The 18,663-nt window shown below is 42.0% G+C and overlaps 2 protein-coding genes across 6 annotated transcripts in view; both read left to right on the top strand.

Annotated features, from left to right (window-relative positions):
• Positions 1-9,635, top strand: part of LOC136648939 (uncharacterized) — a 67,514-nt gene extending 57,879 nt beyond the window's left edge. For all 5 annotated transcript variants that reach the window (XM_066625273.1, XM_066625271.1, XM_066625274.1 and 2 more), the window contains one exon: positions 7,788-9,635. In XM_066625273.1, the coding sequence (XP_066481370.1) occupies positions 7,788-8,251 (464 nt within the window). In that variant the 3' untranslated portion in view covers positions 8,252-9,635. The remainder of the gene's footprint in view (positions 1-7,787) is intronic.
• A 1,055-nt stretch (positions 9,636-10,690) lies between these two features.
• Positions 10,691-18,663, top strand: part of RNF11 (ring finger protein 11) — a 33,212-nt gene continuing 25,239 nt past the window's right edge. Inside the window, exon 1 of the mRNA XM_066625275.1 lies at positions 10,691-10,949. Within this exon, the coding sequence (XP_066481372.1) occupies positions 10,827-10,949 (123 nt within the window). The 5' untranslated portion in view covers positions 10,691-10,826. The remainder of the gene's footprint in view (positions 10,950-18,663) is intronic.

Raw genomic sequence — 18,663 nt, 5'->3', positions numbered from 1 at the left:
TTGGAATGTTATTGAGCTATACTGCATTCTGTGCAGGGGTTTTTAGGGACTTCCAACCATAGGGAACTAAATGATATGTATGTTTTAATTCTCTAGCATCTGTGCTAGTGATGCTGTTTTTAAATGTAATCTGTACCTCTTTTGGCACAGAATGGGGGAGAGTTTTCTGTTTTTTGACTGTTTGCCTTCGTGCATTGTGGCCTTGTTTTACAGGAAGAACTATGAACAGCTTTAAAGACTCTTGCTATTAAGTTTTTTGATGTTACTGCATTTTGAGCCATGGTTTCTATATGGGATGGCTGCTTGTTCTAGCTGGGTTGGTGCAGAGGAGGAAAAAGAGAAATATAAGCTGATGTATAGTCTGACGCAAGAGGGCTTGTAGCACGGTTTATTTCCTCTGACTGTGTTTGCAGCTCTACTTGTAGAGCGTAAGTTTGGATGGTAAATTACGTCTGTGACCTTTTGGGAGGAAACATGGTGCTGAGCTTTGCTAAAGAGAAACAGTAAATCATTGCTGCGGTATTGATAAGCTTGTACCTATACTTACCAATGCTATACTTACCTGGATCCTGAAGTCAGGATTAGTGAGCTCTGTAACCTGTGCAAGGCGGGTAAGATAGCTGTTGTCGTGGCCCCTCTTTCAGGGTCAGACGAAACATGGCCCCTGTTTCAGGGTCATGTGAAGCAATGAATGGGAAGCAACCTGAAACAGGCTACTTGATATAGAAAAGAGTATAAAAAGTGTGTAGCCGAAGGCTTGTACTATTTTTATACTTACCTAAGTACTTATGCTTACCATTGGGATCTCGAAAGATGAATGAGCTCTTTAACCCTTGCCGGGCGTTGATAAGCGATTTTCTTGGCCCCACGGGCTGGGCGCCTGATGTAGCAGCGCAGAATGCTGCTCTGGGAAGCACCCAAGGCTTTTTGGGGCCTTGGTGCTTGATGGGAGACACACAAGACTGTACCTTGTTGCCTGAGGGAAAGTGCTAAAGAGAAGCACTCTGAGGGTTTGACAGTTAGAATTGGAGCAAGTCAAGGCAATGAGTTCGGAGGCAGAGGTCAGGCCGTTTGATCAAGACCACCTGGCTCTACTATACTCGCTCATTGCAGAAAGTCTCTGCCTGCTGCGCTAGATGTAGCAATAATGCTACCTGGGAAGCAGCCCGAGACCCCGGAAGTCAAGGACTGCTTGATGTGGCGCAGAAGCCAGAGCAAGAAAGGATCCCCATTTGCTGTGCTAGATGTAGCTGCGAATGGAGAACAACAAAAAAAGTCAGGCTGCTAGAAATAAGAAAAAGCAAGGGTTCCTATGCCAGGGTGCCAGAAGTCTCTGTGCCATTGCTAGAAGTTGCAGAGGGTCCCTGTTGTTCCCAGGTTCAGATGAAGCAATGAATGGGAGCAGCCTATAACAGGTTGCTGAATATAGCAGAAAGCAAAGCAATTTGTCTGCCATACTTGGCTGGCCCACGTCTGGGCACCTAGCATAGCCACAAAGTTGCTGAGAAGCAAATAGACCTCAAAATCAGATGCTTGTAAAAGCAAATGCAGTGAGAAGTCAGAGGGACAAAAGAAATCCAAAGGTTGCGACGCAAGGCCGCTTGGAAAACACACAAGGCTGTAAGAGTGAGGCTAGAGCAATAGAAAGTCAAAGCAATAGGTGGGAGGTAGACAGCGGACAAGCTGTTTGAATAAAAAAAAACAAGACAGCCTGTCTACTGTACCTGATTGTTGCAGAGAGTCTCCGTCCTAGGAGCAGAAGTCTCTGTCCCAGGATTAGATGTCCCTGTTCGGGGCGCCAGATGTTGCAGTTACCCTTTGGGGAGCAACCAAAGCCCAGGGGTCAGGTTGCTGGATATAGGTGCGAGAGCAGAAGCAATGAATGGTCAGACAGAAAATCAAGAGACAGCAGACATATTGAGGGTTGAGAGTGCAGAGAGAGAGAGAAGCTGATTCTACTAGCCTCCTCCTGCGTTTTTATTGTACTTGCAACATTGCTACATTCGGTTCTCAGATAAAGCCACATTAGAATCTCATACAGGGGTGAGAACAATGGGTGCTTCTTCACAGAGTGCTGTATCAGCTATTGTCACACTTCAGCCTGGGAACTAGCAGCCTTGTCGGTTTGCCGTTTAACAAGGGGGGTTTGCCCGCAATTGCCATCGCACCAAGGCTTTCTGTGTGCTTCTGCTTAAGCACTTAAAAACACCACAGCAAGCAATCATATCTCAATATATCTAATCAATCAATACCTATCTTCTAATCTTGTTCCTCTTCTAGTTTAGCCTCTTAATATCATTTATCTATCATATCATATCCTGTATAATATATCATGTATACAATATATTCATCTAAATGCCCTATCTTATAGATCTACAACTTCATTTTCAACCAAGCATAAAATGGTCTCCATTGCTCTATCTGTGTTGGTTTGCACTATTGATCCAAAATCTGTAAGCCTATCCATTTCCGCCACATTCATTATTTTCTCTATTAATTCATCTTTCATAGGAATTTTAATATCGTTAACATATAAAATCCTTGCAGCAGTTAATATCATAACTAAATACACATCATTACAGGTAGAGCCTATTTATCAGAGTTAGTTCCGTTCTGTGACTTGGCGCGATTAACAATGGATTCTATGGACTTGTGCTGAGTCCATAGAGTTAGAGTCCATAGAGCAAATAGGTTGCAGCCTGACAGTTCCGGTTCGAAGAAAACTAAGACAGCTGTTCTCAATTCCCTCCCCTCTGTACTCAGCCCTCCTGTTGCCAGCTGTCCTGCTTCTTTCACAGTTGGAATAGTGAGCTTGCTTGGGAAGCCTCTGTGTCCCAGGCGGCCTCCCAACAGCACTGCAGGTTCTTCTCTTTCTCCTCCTCGCTGCTGCAGCTCCTGCAACCCTCCCAACCACCATCATGGAAACTCCTCTGCCCTGGAGCATTCTGGGACATAGTCCAGCTCTCTGCTCACCATCACCTGTCTCTCCAAAGCTTCCCAAAAGCCTGCATCATGGGGTGGGGTGGGGGAATTCAGCAAACACTCCCTGGGTTTTTTAAAGTAATCGCCCCTCCTCCCCCTCCTGCCTCCCCTCCTGAGCCCTCCCCAGTGCCAGCTGCCCCACTTCTTTCACAGGCGGGATGCTGATCTTTTAAGAGTCCAGCCCTATGTGTTTCTACTTGGAAGTACACCCCATTCCATTGGGAAAACTCTGATCCCAAACCTCCACTGCCTTGTGACTACATCCAGTTATGGAAAAGGCTTCAGGAGTCAACCTCGAGGCAAAATGCTGAGCCGGAGTCACTGAGGCAGTTCATGGCTGAACACAGTCAAGTTCTGGCAACTCCTGCGATGCCGCTGGAACCAACCATATTGGCCTCTGCCTTTCCATTGGACCATTTCAGCGACGTGGAGAGGGGGGATTTGCTGCATGGGTAACAGCCTATCCTCCATACCTACTTTACCCAGGCTTCGCGCACTGGAAAGGACACTCTGTTCCAGAACCACCATTCAGAGCGTGACACCATGGTCTTCCGAGACTGAAGCATGCCAACAACCCCATTCCAGTCAATGGGGCTTACTCCCAGGAAAGTGTGGAGAGGATTGGGCTGTAAATCAAATGCTTTGCTTGGTGGGAAGGCTTTGTGATAGCCTGCACCATGGGGGGGGGGGAATTCAGCAACACTCCCTGGGTTCTTTAAAGCAGTCCCCTCTTCTCTTTTAAAGGAATCCCCTCTGTTGCTACGGCACCTGCCCCTGTGTGTGTGTGAGAGAGAGAGAGCGCACACGCGCGCGCGCACACACACACAAGCGAGAGCGTGCGAGCGCTCCACCTCACTGCATGTGTTCTGGCTACAGAGGTTCTTGCCCCCCCTCCCCCTCTTCAGCCTCGGCTGGCTCGGGCTCTAAGAAAGTTACTGTTCCTTTGCAAGAGGAACCTCTTCCACGGCTCCAGGGCTATTATTCCCTTCCTGGGTGAGGCAGAGCTTTTTTGCAGTGTTTTGGGCTGCCTGGAAAGACACCAGCTGCCTGGATCCTGACACTTGGGCTGCCTGGAGTAAGACGACAGGGTAAAGGAGGCAAAGGTGTGTGTGACATTCAGTGCCCCACCCCATTCATGTTGAGACAAATCTGCAGATAAATCCATGGATAAATAGGCTGCACCTGTATCTATAATATCTAAGGTAATATTAAGCAAAATTTACTCTGGTTTCAGTGATATCGTAAATCCAGTGATCTCTTGTATTGGATTCCTTACCATTTTCCAATATACTTGCATTTTTTTAACATGTCCACCTCATATGATAAAACGTCCCCTCTACACATTTACACTTCCAACAATTTTTTGATATGTTCTGATTCATTTTTACCAGTTTTACTGGTGTCATGTACCATCTATAAAACATTTTATATACATTTTCTTTAAAATTTGTTGCTCTAATAAATTTTATATTTCCATATCTATTCCCATTTTTCTAATGTAATATTATAACCTATCCATATTTAAGTTTTACAATTGAAGGAAGACTTTCTTTCATTTTTGAGGTGAATTTAAGCCACTTATGTTGACAGAGTAAATACTCCATCCTCCCTTAACCATCATGTTTATTTTTACTATTCACCTTCTCTTTTTGTCTTCTTCTTGTTGCTATCGGTGAATGCCTCCTTGCCCCTCTAGTTTCTTCCTTTTCTGTTCGTCAGTTATCTCTGAATCAACTGATTTCTTCCAGCTCCATTTCTACACTTTCTAGTTCTTCTCAGTTCCTCTTCCTCAGTTTCTTCATTTCTTGTCTCATCTTTCATCACTGTACTAAAAAAATTTTCTGCTTTCATTGTTGAATTTATATTCAACAATATCCTCTGTGCCTGGAATTGAAAAAAACATACCTTCTGGGAGAAGCCATCTGTATGGTTTTTGCTTTCCTCTTAAGAGTTTTGCTAGCTCTTCATATTCTTTTCTTTCTCACTTTCCATGGGACATGTCTCAGAATTTTCACTTTGCTACCCTCCACCATCCATTCCTTTTCCTGTGAGATCTTCAATATTTATCTCTGTAAAAAGTTCTGATGAATTTCACATGGATTTCTCTTGGTAGTTCATGTTTTCTTAAATAAAAAGTGTTCACTCTTCTCGTTGAATCCAGATCCATGAGTATCTCCTCTGTTGGCGTGTCGATCCACTCTGATATTAAATCACCAATCAGACGTAGTGTATCTTCCTTTTTCTGTTCTGGTACATTTTCTTTGCTCACCACTCGCACTGCACTCTCCATCTGAATTTTCATTAAAGTTGCCTCTCCATCAAATTGGTTCTGTTCTATCTCCAGTATTCTAGATTGATCTTTTGTTGTCTTTTCTTTTAATTTTCTAATCTTTTATGTATTGTCAGCTGCTTGGCCTTTAACAGCTTTCAGTTGCACACTAAGATCATTTAGTTGTGTAGTTAAGACTACATCAAGACTAGCTTGAAGCTGCAGAAATTGATTTGTGTGCTGCTGTCCCATCGCCACTAATTTTTCTATATTGTCTTGTATTGTCTGCTTCCAATCTTTCCCTTTCGGTTCCTCCTTTGTTAATTTTCCCAAGCTTGACTCCAGGGTGGGAGTGCCCCTAACTTTCGCTCCTTTTCCTGTCATCCTTTTTCTTCCTTCTTATGTCTTCTTTCCTGTAAAACTCAAATATCTGTTATCACGTATATCATTATCAGTTACCTTTATATCACATCACATCATCAAGAAATCAACTATTCACCCATAAAAACCAACACAAGGAAATTTTAAGTCAAAAATAAACCTTTGCCTTGCAATATTTTTTAACTCCACTAGATGTCCTCAGTGTATCATCCTCCTTATTTCACTAGTCAAATCCTGTTCTTGTCCTTGCAATATCTCTTTAATTCCACTAGATGTCCCGATGTTCTATTCTTCTTATTCTGTTGTTTTGATTCTATTGCTTACATTTGTTGCCATATCACCACATTCCTTCAAAGAGATAGTGAGAGGAATTCAAAACAATAAACCACATTTACAAAACAAAGAAATGCAGATATCCAGCCCTCTCCACAGGCACTCCAAGATCTCCACAGGAAAAGGAAACTGAGCGTTCCAAAGCAGAGTTTATATTCCAAAACGATTAATTTGTAATCCAACGAGTTTTAGATTTGTAAAGTTAGAGTTATGCTCTCATATTTCCATAACAAGCTCAGCAAATCTCCAAAGCTTCTTCTCACACAAGCAAACAAGTGAACGGAGAAAGCCTCCCCCCTCTTTCCTCTTCCCAGAGGGGGAAAATCTGCCCCTCCTTCTTCTTCCCTCCAGCAAAAGCTTAATCAGGCAGTCAATTAATCAATCAATGCCAGACACACACAACAGAATAACACTCACTTAGTTCTTCCAAAGTCTTTTCCTGCCTGGGGCCTTCCTTAGTTTCAAGATGAATCCTCACCAACACCGACATTGATGGCTGGGTTCCCTTGGAGAAAAACAGCCCCTGGGTAGACCCTTCTCCGAAACCATACACCATCTGTAGGATCTAATCTGTCCTGATCACAAATCCTTGGATATCCTCAGACCCAGGCTTTTTTTGGGAGGAAATAGCATGCTTTCCCAAGAGCTTTCAAGAGCTCAGAAAAACACAGCCATTCAGTTGCCTCTGACCCCGCCCCCGGAATGATCAAATTACTGGCCCCTCCCCCATCCTAGCAACAAGCACAGTTTCCTACTGACCAATCTGAGACTGGGTGAAGCATCTAGAACAGCATTTTTCAATGTTTGTCCCCCACTTTGCATGGTCCACCTATTGAAAGTACCACTGGGAGTAACTGGTAATGACATCAGTGCCAGTTATTTCCAGATTGGGAAGCTAGACACAATGTGACAAACACCAGTAAGAAGCTCAGGGCAGACGGGAGGGCTTTTTTGAGCATACAAAAAACACATGCTGGAGCTCTGCCAGCCAAGCCTCCTATTGCTGCTCTTATTGCTATGTTGTGTTGGATTGCTGGTCTCGCTGCTAGGCGGTTGGACTCTCAGAGTTCCGTGAGTACCACCAGACACCACCTCAAGTACCACCAGTTGTATAAGTTCCACTGGTTGTGAAAAGCAGATCTAGAATATGATCTCATAGTCTACTGCAATTATGCTCCCACCTCCAACTGGAGAATCTCAGTGTCCAGTGTAAAGGCAGCCTTATCAGACTTTTAAGTCCAGCCACTACTAAGAAGACTGGTAAGGTTCCTTATGCTGTCTCCAAAATGCACAGCTTTCCCAGAGCAGTCAAAATAGCCTAGCAGGAGAGAATCCAGCCTAACAATTTTACCTGGTTCATCATAGGATCCACTTTAAAATGCTGGCCAGTGGGATGGATCCTATGCTGACAATAACATGCCCTGTGGTGAGCAGCACCTTCTTAGAACAGAAAGTTGTGCTTACACAAAAGTTCTTTTTGTTCTGCTGAAAACTTAAGATATCAACCCTATATGTCTTACTCCTCCTATTCCTCTAACTTTTCCTTAGCTTAAAGAAAAGTCAAAATTTTAGTGATGGTATGGCCTGCCTTAGTTTGGGACATAATCCCAAATAGATAGTAATAGATAATCATAATCATAATAGATCATGAATAACCAGTTGAAGATCAATGTTTCAAAAGATAGAGCTGTTGTTCCATAACAGGACAAATATCATGTGTGTAGAAACATTTTAAAAACTTTATACTAGTATTATTTACACTAAAATTAATGTTTATTATATTTAATATAAGTTTTATATATAGTTATCTCTTTTTTTACAGTTACGGAAGCATTTTCTAAAGCAGGATCTGATATGGTTACTATTAAAGAAATATATCGCAACACTGATACAGAAGAAAGTTTAAATGCTTCACATAAAGGTTTTAGTATAAGATCCAGAGCTTTCGTGTCGCAATCACGGTCCAGTGGGAGCATAGGATCAGTTTTTGATGAGGCACCTAATGTTTCCTCTGCACAACTTTCCTCAGCAGATGAAATAATCAAGGAACTTGAGTTCTCAGTCCTGTCCAACAGTAACCCAAAAGAAAAAGCATCTGTTTCTGCTGCTTATTTGCCATATCACCGTTCATGTGATTACCAAGAACATGGTACCCCTTATGGTGTGCTGAAGAAACCAAGGATTTCAAAGTCAAAATCTGAAAATGATATCATAATGTCAAGCTCTAGCAAAGAAGTGCGTGCAGTCCATTCAGTTACCATGCTCAATTCAATGCAAAATCCATGATCAGTATTTGTATATTTCAGAGTAATTTTAACTAGACTCACCAATGTTGATGATTCTGATTTTTCCCAAAGCAGCTAGATGAGTTTGCTTACATGAAGACAAGCTGAATTTCGTAAGAAGAATTTATCTCTACAGTATTTTTAAAAATGTATACACACTAGGCAACATACATTGTAAATTCTCATAAATTAAATCTGACTAAACCTATTTGGAGTCATTTTAATTTGTCTAGGAGAAGGTAGCTATTTCTCTATTTGGAGGGTAAGTTTGTTATGAATTCATCTTTGAATTTTCCTTCAGTTTTATTAGATAGTAGATGTGGATGAGTAGTTAAACATAAGATTTCAGAACCTCAACAGAAAGTGTAGATTTCTTAATGTTTGATATTACATAAAAGAACATATAGTCAATTTTCATTATATGCACACTCTTATCGCACAGATTAGCTTATCTACAGGGAATAGGAGTGTGGCTTACTTCATGCCATTCACATCTGTTATCAGCTATCTGCGACTATCTCTGGCATCTAGCCATCATGAAGCTATTTGCAGGGCCATTTTAAGGTCTTCATGTTATTAGCAGGCAATATTTTGAAAGCCTCTGCCCGATTTTGAAGGTCTCGGCCTCATTCACAATGTCAGCAGAGATGCTCAGAATGCAGTGGAGACCTTCAAAATGGCACCCACTATTAGCACAGACAACTTTAAAATGGCCATGGGAAACTTCAAATTGGTACCCATAGCTTCTGAAGGTGGCATTCATGCCATTTGGTATCCTCTGGGGTTTCCAGAAATTGACTGTATTTATGAAATGCTATTTTAAATATGAGTACATAATTGTTATATGTAATATTTGTGGAAAGTGATCATTTCAAGTGTTCACAGCTCTTCATATACATTACCTGATATTTATAATCCTGAGAGGTAGGCATTTTTTTATAATCACAGCATTGCAGATGGGCTGGGAATAGTCGCTTGCCTAAAACTACCTTATGAGTTCAAGGTAACCAGCATGAGTTCGTGAGATTTGAACAGGGTCTTTCTGACCCTGTGGCACACACTATGATACATCATAGTGACAAATACAGCAGCAGTGCCACAGTGAACACGTAGGGTCTGGAAAGAATGACTGCTGTACTACCAGTTATATCTGTGAGTGTGACTTGACCTTTAACATTTGTTCAGTGCATTTTTCACAGATCTTTCTGCTTCCTATACTGAATCAGAGATCTAATGTGATGTTTTATGGTGTGCCATCTTCAGTTGAACTTGATCCTATTGGTTTATGACATAAACTTGTCACCTGATCTCATGCATGATGGAAGCTGGCAATTACTACTCCTGTTTTGAATTAATATATTCTGTAGTCACAACATTGAACTTGCACAAATAAAAAGAAATCCTGATTCTAGACGTGGATAAAATTGTAGTTATGTAGAATATTTATTACTTTTCAACAAAAGTTCTGAAAATGGTTTACACAGCAAAGGAAGATGGTTCCCTGTCCTAAACGGACTCACAATGAGAAATGGTTAGTGATGGTATTCCAACTTTGTAGCCCCACTGCACAAGCCTCCATCTACATTTTAACTTTTAGTTAAGATCTTGCAGAGTTTAGTGGCATATTCTTGTGGAGTTATGGAACATGGCAAAAATCTGCTTTGTCATGCTAACAAAGAAAATAGTGTTTTAAAATGAACCAAAACCCCTTAAACATCAGATTATGTAACGAACACATATTCCAGACAGTTTAGTACAGAATAACCACTGCACCTAATTTAAGTGTTGAGGGAAAATATACCCTGTTTGTTACTGTGAGAAGCAATTGTAAACGCCCTTATAAGTAAGCCCTATGGAAATGAGGCAGCCATCCTGTCCGTACTTTCCTGGGAGCGAATCTCATTGAACTCAATGGGAGTTACTGCTGAGTAGACCTGCCTGGGCTCGGGCTGCTAATGGGACTGCTCGATGACGCGCAGGCTCGGCGTGTGCTCCCTGAAGGATGCTAAATGAAGCTCATCTTCACGGTGCTCGGCTTGGACGCGCCTGCAAAGGCTCCGGCATTGCGCCCCCGACACAGGGCCCTCTGTCCACCCCCCGCCGAACTAAGGAGCCGAGCCTACGCAGAGAGAGATCGGTGGCTGGCTAAGCCGCTTCCCTTCGGCCCGCGGGGGAGGCGGGAGCCGGCCGTGCGCGAGGCCTGTGGCGCTGCCTGACTGGCCAGAAGGAAGGCGGAGCGCAGCGCAGGAGGAGCCGGGGAGGCCCGTCTGCCCGAGCCCGGTGCGCAGACGCTGTGACCAGGAAGAAGAGCGCTGGGGACGCGGGAGGGACGGGCTGGCGGTGCTGGTCCCTTGGCCGCCAGCGGTCTAAGCAAGCCCCTGGCTGAGGCCTCCGCCCGCGCTGCCGTTCTCCGCGCGTCTGCGAGTGGGGGGTTGGAGGCCGCGGGGCTAAGCCGCTTAGGCAGGCAGAGGCTGGCATGAGCCTCCCCGGCGGGGCTGCCGCTCGCCGCCCGGAGCTGCCATTGTGTCCCTGAGAGGAAGGGAAGGAGGGAGGAGTCGCCCGCTCCCTCGGGGGCGATGGGGAACTGCCTGAAGTCCCCCACCTCGGACGACATCTCCCTGCTGCACGAGTCCCAGTCTGACCGGGCCAGCTACGGGGACGGCGCCGAGCCCGACCAGGAGCCGCCGCCGCCATACCAGGTGCCGCTGGCCGGGGGGAGAAGGGGGCGTGCGGGAAGGGAACGGCGGTCGTGGGAACGTGTTTGTGCAGACCCGTGTCCCACACAGCGGGGGGAGGGGAAAGATGAGGCCAAGAGGGGGTGGGAGGTTTGCAAGGAAAACAACTCAAGGTGAACTTCCAGCTTGTCTACTCAGAAGTAAGCCCCATTGTCTGCAGTGGGGCTTACTCTCAGGAAAGTGTGCAGAGGATCGCAGCCCCAATGCATGAAGACTCTGGCTGCAAATCCCCGCTGGATGTTTTGTGTTTTGGTGCCAAGATGAAAGTCCCTCCTCCTGGAGTTTTTCCACTTTCACACTGGCCTGGAATACAGTTCTGTGTGTAGCAATTAAACGAAGCACTCTGACTTCGTACATGATGGCTCTAAGAATCCTGCCCCTCAGGACGACCCCCAGTGCTTGGACTCAGACTAGGTTTGACAGCTGCCCCAAAACTCTCCTGCTTCAAGCCTGATGGGGCCCAAGACTTCCTTGGTTGGTTTTTTTGGCCTCTCTTTGCCACTCAGTGCCAGAAAAGCAAGTGTGTTTCTGGTTTTGGACACACCATTAAAAGACAGAGCTTAGAGAAAACACCTTTCACACTTTCATAGGTGGCCTTCCACAAGATGTGGGTTAAAAAAAGGATGCCTCAGATTAAATTCTAATTGCCTTACTTGGAAGTCCTCAATTTCAGTCATGCTTGCCTCCAAGGATAAATGTTTTGGGATTGTACCTACGAGATTGCAGGTTGCTGTTTTTGTAGACAGGAGCATTTTAATTCAAAACAATTTAAAAGCCGTTTCTGTCCCACGTTGCATATATGCAACAGGGACCAAATGTGTACCCCTGTGAGCCAGGCAGGAACGGGCTAAAGAAGGATTTCAAATATTCAGTTGCACCACAGAAAAAAGGTCTAGTTTTTCAGCGTGTGCAGCTTCCTTTGTTTCTTCATGCAGTGACATCACTGTCTGGTGTTGCTCTTTTCTCAGTACCTTGTGAGAGAGACAGGGACATACAGAACAGCCCAAATTCTATCTTCCTTATTCTCTGCCTTTTAAATTCTTAATTTTATTAGAAATCAATTATTAATGTACAAACTTCCTTATGGCAACTCCTTATTTGTGATGGACATTAAGCATAAGAAGAGGAAAGGTGCTTTGTTGTTGTTGTGTTTCCCATTCTCTCCCACCAGCCCTTCTGAAAAAGGTATACATTTGCAAACAGTTCAGTTAACTAGAAACATTAACCATCCAGTAGGTTTTCATGAACATGTTTTGCTGATACCTGTACTACATTAGGTATATATTTGCATTTCTGTTCAGGTGAAGACTAGAGAAAGAACGTATATTTGTTCTATATGGGCAACAATTTATTTTTGTCTCTTATTAACCTGTATGTAAGGTGTATTCACCTGGATTCATTCCTTGGACCTAGAACAATTGTTAAAAATGAAATCCCTTAAAAGATCTAAGCAATTATGCTTACATAGTTCATTGAGGTTCAACTCAGTCTTGATTTGTTCTCAACTTTTGCTTATTTTTACAGGATGTGAGATAGAATGTTTTCTTGGAGAATTGTTGATGAGCTTCCAATCTTTATTGATGACTTGCACCCTCATCCTAAACAGTTACTCAGAAGTAAGTCCCATTGAGTCCAATGAGACCTATTTCCAACAAAGGGCGCAGTCCAAACCTACTTTCCAGCACCGACATAAGGGCAACGCAGCTCCTGGGTAAGGAAACAAACATTCCCTTACTTTGAGGAGTCCTCTGTGAGTGCCCCCCAACTGCAGGATGCAGCACATGTCCCAATGGCACAGCCATGCCAGTGCTGGAAAGTCGGTTAGGATTTGGGCCTAAGTATGCTTAGGATTGCAGCCTTGGGAGAATGCTGCTTTTAAATACACTAGCCATGATGAAACAAAGGTTTATATGTATGTACAAGAAATTGTGCATCTAATGTTTCTCATTTACCTTCCCTGTAGATGTTCCTTATATTGACCACATTTAAGTTCTCCTGAGTTTAAAAAGATGCGATTTGCAGTGTGGTGCATGCTTGATTTCCACACGCCCACCACTCTAGGTCACACCTTATTATATTGCAAGAATGTCTTGCTATGTTTTTTATGATCAGGGTGTAAATGTTATTCAAGAACTTTAAATCATTCAGAATTACAGGAAGTAGTTAACTTATTAAATTAGTCAGTTCCAAATATTTTATGTGTTAATTATATGTTGGATAGAATGGAATCTTTTGAATGGTGCACAAGAAGAAAGGAATGTTGTGCCCAAGGTTCACTAAAAGTCTAATCAGATGTGCACACAAATGTGTGCTTTTGACCCTTTAAATATTTATTTTTTAAAGAAATGGTGTGTTGAGTGTCAAAACCTCAGTAAGGGATAGGGAGCTTTACTACTTTACTGCATACGGGGATGCACAATCAGACTGCAAACCATGGTGGAGACTATTAATAGAAAAAAATGTATGTTGACTTTCAGTAGAAGCTTCTGTAAATAATGTGCGGAGTGCGCTGTCAGGCTATAAATTGCAACATGAGGCTAGGTACTAAAACCCTCATACGTTCCCATTACAGCATAGATCCATTTCTTATTCTCCTCCCTGGCTCAAAATCAGGATCAGAAGGGTCAAAAGCACTCATTTGTGTGCATGTCTGTTTAGATCCTGAGGCTGCAATCCTGTGTGCACTTACTTGGGAGTAAACCCCATTGAACTCAACAAAACTTGGCTCTGCATAAACAGGTATAGTAATAGACTGTAAGGCTATAATTTTAAACATACAACAACAAGTAAGTCCCATTGAGCACAACTTTTTGGTAAACATGTTTTTAGTAAACTTTTGAGTAAAGATAAAGTGTTATGAATCAAAACACTGCAAAGCTCTGAGGAGCAGTTTGCATCTGAATACCTGCAAGAAACTGTATGTAGTCATTTCCGAAATGATTTCGTCATGTGAGGAACTTGTTCAAAGTATCTGCATCACCAGTTTGTCAAAGTAATTGATTTCCACACCACTGTATTTAATAATATACTTGCCCAAACTAAGTTTTAATGTATTGATTGTAAGAATATGATATTATAGATGTCTAATTTCTTTTTAGATCACAGTTAAAGCAATGCAAGCACAGCAAAAGAATAATTTCCTTTTATGGATTGATTGCAAACTTCATGCATCAATAAATAACTGCTTAGGTTGGCGTATATTGGTCACAGTGCTGGAGCAACATTACAGAATGTCATTGAAGAAAGTGTACACTTCCATGTTGCAGACCCCAGCATCCCCCCTCCAAAGCTGATTCCAATGGTCAGGCCCCAGCTGATAGAAGGAGACTCAGCAGAAATTACGCTACCTTTTGCACACCAGGAGTACTATTCTCATGCAAACTCTCTTCTAAATCCAGCCCAATATATTTTCATAATGAGTGCCATTTAATGTTATCATTTGTCAGTATTTCTAAGTTAAACTGCAGCAGAGCCATGCCAGGGGCTCACAGTTTGTGGTATTAAACCATACTGGTTTGCTTTGTTGTTGTTAATGCTTAGTTGAGTATTATCATATTGGTGATCTCTCCTAGACTGTAAATGAATAATAACTAATATTTATGAAAATGCAGCACAGAAATAACCCCAGCTACTTTGGGGCATGACTCCTACAGAAGTAGGTTAAATTCTTGACACTTTAATGATAGTATGTTGTATAGTAGTAAGTATAACCAGGAATACTAAACAAGGTAATAAGCAAGTTAAAGTACAATAAACAAAGTAAAGTAGTATATTTTTCCAGTATTACATTCACTAATAGCATCAGTATATTATAGTATTCATCCCCTTACCCTGAGTAAAGCCCCAGCCTGCTCAATGGGGCTTCTTGAGTCTGTGCCAGCTATTTCACTGGTGCGGATTTGAGAAACTCTATTGGGCTTTTGAGCCCAACACAGGGGATAGGATTTGGTGGAGGAGGCCTCCACTAGTCCCACCCTCTCCCAGCTCTGTTCCTCCCCTGCCCTCCCATCATTCTCCCCACACCATTTGGCACTTACCTACTTGGTGGTACAACAGAGCAACAGAAGGTAAAGAACAAAGAGTTCAAAAACTGCAAGGCTGCTTTCATATGTCACAGTTAGCTCATGGTTGCAGTAAACTGCAGTTTCCTTTGAGCATCAGTCTTTCAGTTTGCTTCCATTTTGTTTTTTTGAAATAAATATATTTTGTCCTCTCCACAATGTTTTCTCATTTGTGGTAACAGCTTATACTTTTGTATATTATGTCATATTACCACAGTACAAAAGGATATCTAGATATAACTACTGGTTGCCAAACAAATAATTTACTGTTGCTAGGTTTTGTTACCTGGGAAAAGGAGGTATATAAATCTGCAAAATACATAAATAACAATGTGTTTGATTCCTGGAAGAAATCAAAGACAGAAAAGGCTTCTCAGCTATTGTAACTTAATATTCACATTTCTTCCTCTTATTCACAGTTACTTGGAAATATTTCCAGCTTATTTGAATGTACATTTCTTATTACATCTGCTTGCCAAAGAATTATTTCAGTGCTTCAGCTCACAGTTAAACTATTTTAAAATCATATTTTCTAGCTTAATACAGAAAGCTGCTTATTGTCACACTGTGGCTCCTATGTGGATGGAAAAGTGGAGGTAAAAATATTTTAATAAATTATTTTTTGAGAATATCCAGCAATTCAGAAATAATTTTACAAGTAATGGGGATAGCTATATGAGGACTCAGGATGTGATTTAAAATCTTTTGCAGGGAGGGAAAGAGGAATGAATCTCTTCCCATCCATCAAAATATTGAGGAAGTAACAACAGAGTCTAATTATGTGAGAGAGCCTGTATAGCAAGCTTTCGAAATAAGATATCTAGCAACACTATGTAATAATGCTTTGTCAATCCAGATTGCTACTGAGTCATTGGAAATAATGTGAGGTGTTACTGATGAACTGAGGATTGAAGCAAAGGCTAAGTAAAGCAAGTCTGTGACAATGAGCAGTAGAAAGCTGAGTCCCTCTACTGCTTCAGTCACAAAACAGGCCTCATCATAAGCTCACACAGGACTTTCGTATTGTCACACCTGTTGGGTATTCATGAGATGTTTGATTGGCCAACTAATTTCTTGCCATTTCCTGCATACCAGACCTCAGAACTAGCCTAGGTATAGTCCAGGTATATCTGTATTTTCCATCTCTTAAACATAAGAACTTACAAACCAGTGGTTCCCAAACCCCTACAGGGAGTTGGGAACAAGGTAAGTATTTGTTTGGGTGGGGAGGGAGGTGGGGAGAGGGGCATCAAGAGCACCGCAGAGATCACAGCACTGCTGCTACCAAGGGGCTTATTTCTTACCTTGGGGGCACAATTGGCCTCCTGCAGGGTCTTGGAGTCTTGTAGCCCCCTCTAGTGTCCTCTGAGGTTTCTGTAAACAAGGATTGTTTTTACATGAAAACTGGAAATAGCTACTGCTTGGAGATAAGAACTGTTTATAGAAGCTGTATCGGAGATAAGGACTGTTTACAATAAATCCCCTGGCAGCAGTGCTGCCATTTTCGAAGCACTATCACTGCCATCAGTGCAGGGCCAATCCCCTTAAGGGGGAATATCCTGCTTCTGTTACCCCAGTAGTTTGAGACCCACCAGTTTGGGAACCAAACAGTAAAATACATTTAAGCATAAATAAGAATGTTCTTTTACTGCAGTTGTGGGTTTGGAATACCACATGCTGTTCAACATAGGCATCATAAGGCTATGGTAGATATTGGTTTCCATTTCAGAATATGCATGGTCCTTTGGGCTTTTGTAAAATAAAAACATGGTTTGTACATCTTATGTTGTTTTCTGGAGTGCTCATTAATTTCCTTGTGATTAAATCACAGTTGCCTGTGTGATTTGGGGATATCTGTATTTTTGATGCAAACACAAATTTTGGCAAATGTGAAAGTTAAAATGTTGCTAGTTTGATCTTGAGAATTAACAACATCATTTAAAACTCTTTGAACTTGATTTATCTATCTTAGCTGTAACATTGATTTGGCTATATCAAATAGTATTGATGTTCAAAATTCAAAATGATTGGGATAGATAACATTTGAAATAATTGTTCTGTTGGATCTGGTTCATCTGAAACTTGAACTCCATCTCTTAAACATAAGGAATCTTAATTAGACAGTAATTGAAAACAAGAAATATCATTTCATTATTACCTGTGATGTAGCCCAATTCTATGTATATTTACTCAGAAGCAAGTATGGTATAACTGGGACAATTAGCCATCATCATTTGCGAGCTTGCAATCCATGGATTTGACTCAACGCAGATCTCAAACCCATGCTGGAGGGCCTCAGAGAATTTCCCGGACCTGAAATTGCATCTGAGAGGTCTTCCGAAGTATGGGGAGGCCACTGGTTTTTCCCGCACTGGTTTTTTCCAGTGGGCCTCTTCACAGATTTGGTCATCCACAGAAATCGGTATCCATGGTGGGGAGGGTCCAGGAACTGATCCCCCATGGATATTGAGGACCCACATTACTTCCGAATTAGTAAGCATAGGATTGCAATCTAAATCATACTAGCGTCAACTGCCAAATATCAATTGAGTCAAGAAAGGCAGAGATGCGTAATAACTTATTTGTTAAAGTCCCTAACTAGGCAGAGGCAACTTATAGGTGGTGCTCTGATATTTAGGAGGGGACCAGCATTTGTTTCTGTTCAGTTCAGCATAGTGTCTTTTACAATGTCTTGTGTTCTTTTGTAAGATTGTGAATCCTCTAAGGCAGGGAACCCTGTTATTACTTTTTGCAATGTAACCTATTTTGATAACTTTTTTGTTGAAAAGTGGTATAAAGGGGGCCCCATATCTGTGGTTTCAGTTAACTGTGAATTGGGTCTGTGGGACACCTCCTGCAGAGGGTCTTCTAAGCCCTCTAAGACTCCAGAGGGTCTTCTAAGCCCAGCAGAGCCTGCACACATCCTCCCACAGCCTCTGCAGGACTCAGAATGACTGAAAAGAGAAAAATCACTCCTTATGGTTTCTTTACGAAAATTGGAAGTAACTGGTTTTTAATGCCTTATAAAGCATAGGGAGGCCCAGAGAAGCCCTGGAGGTTGGGGGAACATTCCAGGTTACCCATGGTTTTAATTAACCATGGGGTATTTCAGAATGGAACCCCTGTGGATACCAGGGCACATTTGCATAAATATTTTTAGTATTAACAATAATAATAAACAGGCGAGATAAAAAAGTTGAAGAAGGAAATAACAAACTCACTAAAGATGTATAACATGATATTTAAAATTAAATGGAGTGTGACTTGATTGACTGAACAGGGCAGATAACTTATATAAATCAATATACAGTAGCTACTAATTTATTTGCAGCTGATGGAGAGCTAACAAATAAGCCATTATGTATCTCTTCCTTTACTGATGCACAGCATAATCCTATACATGTCTACTCAGAAGACCCATTGTGTTTAGTGAGGCTTACTTCTAGGGAAGTGTGCGTAGGATTGCAGCTGCAATGTATTTTCCAGAATTGATTGTGGTATGTTTTCAGCTGCAATTTTATGCTAACTACCAATTCTGTGGAAGTAATAATAATAACTAGGTATTTATATACCATCTTTCTGGTCATCGGATTACTCCTCTGACTTTATTCTAGGTG

The sequence above is a fragment of the Tiliqua scincoides genome, chromosome 4 (genome assembly GCF_035046505.1).
Source record: "Tiliqua scincoides isolate rTilSci1 chromosome 4, rTilSci1.hap2, whole genome shotgun sequence".
Lineage (NCBI taxonomy): Eukaryota > Metazoa > Chordata > Lepidosauria > Squamata > Scincidae > Tiliqua > Tiliqua scincoides.
Note: the sequence above shows the minus strand (reverse complement) of the source record. Positions and strands in the feature narration are given on the sequence as shown.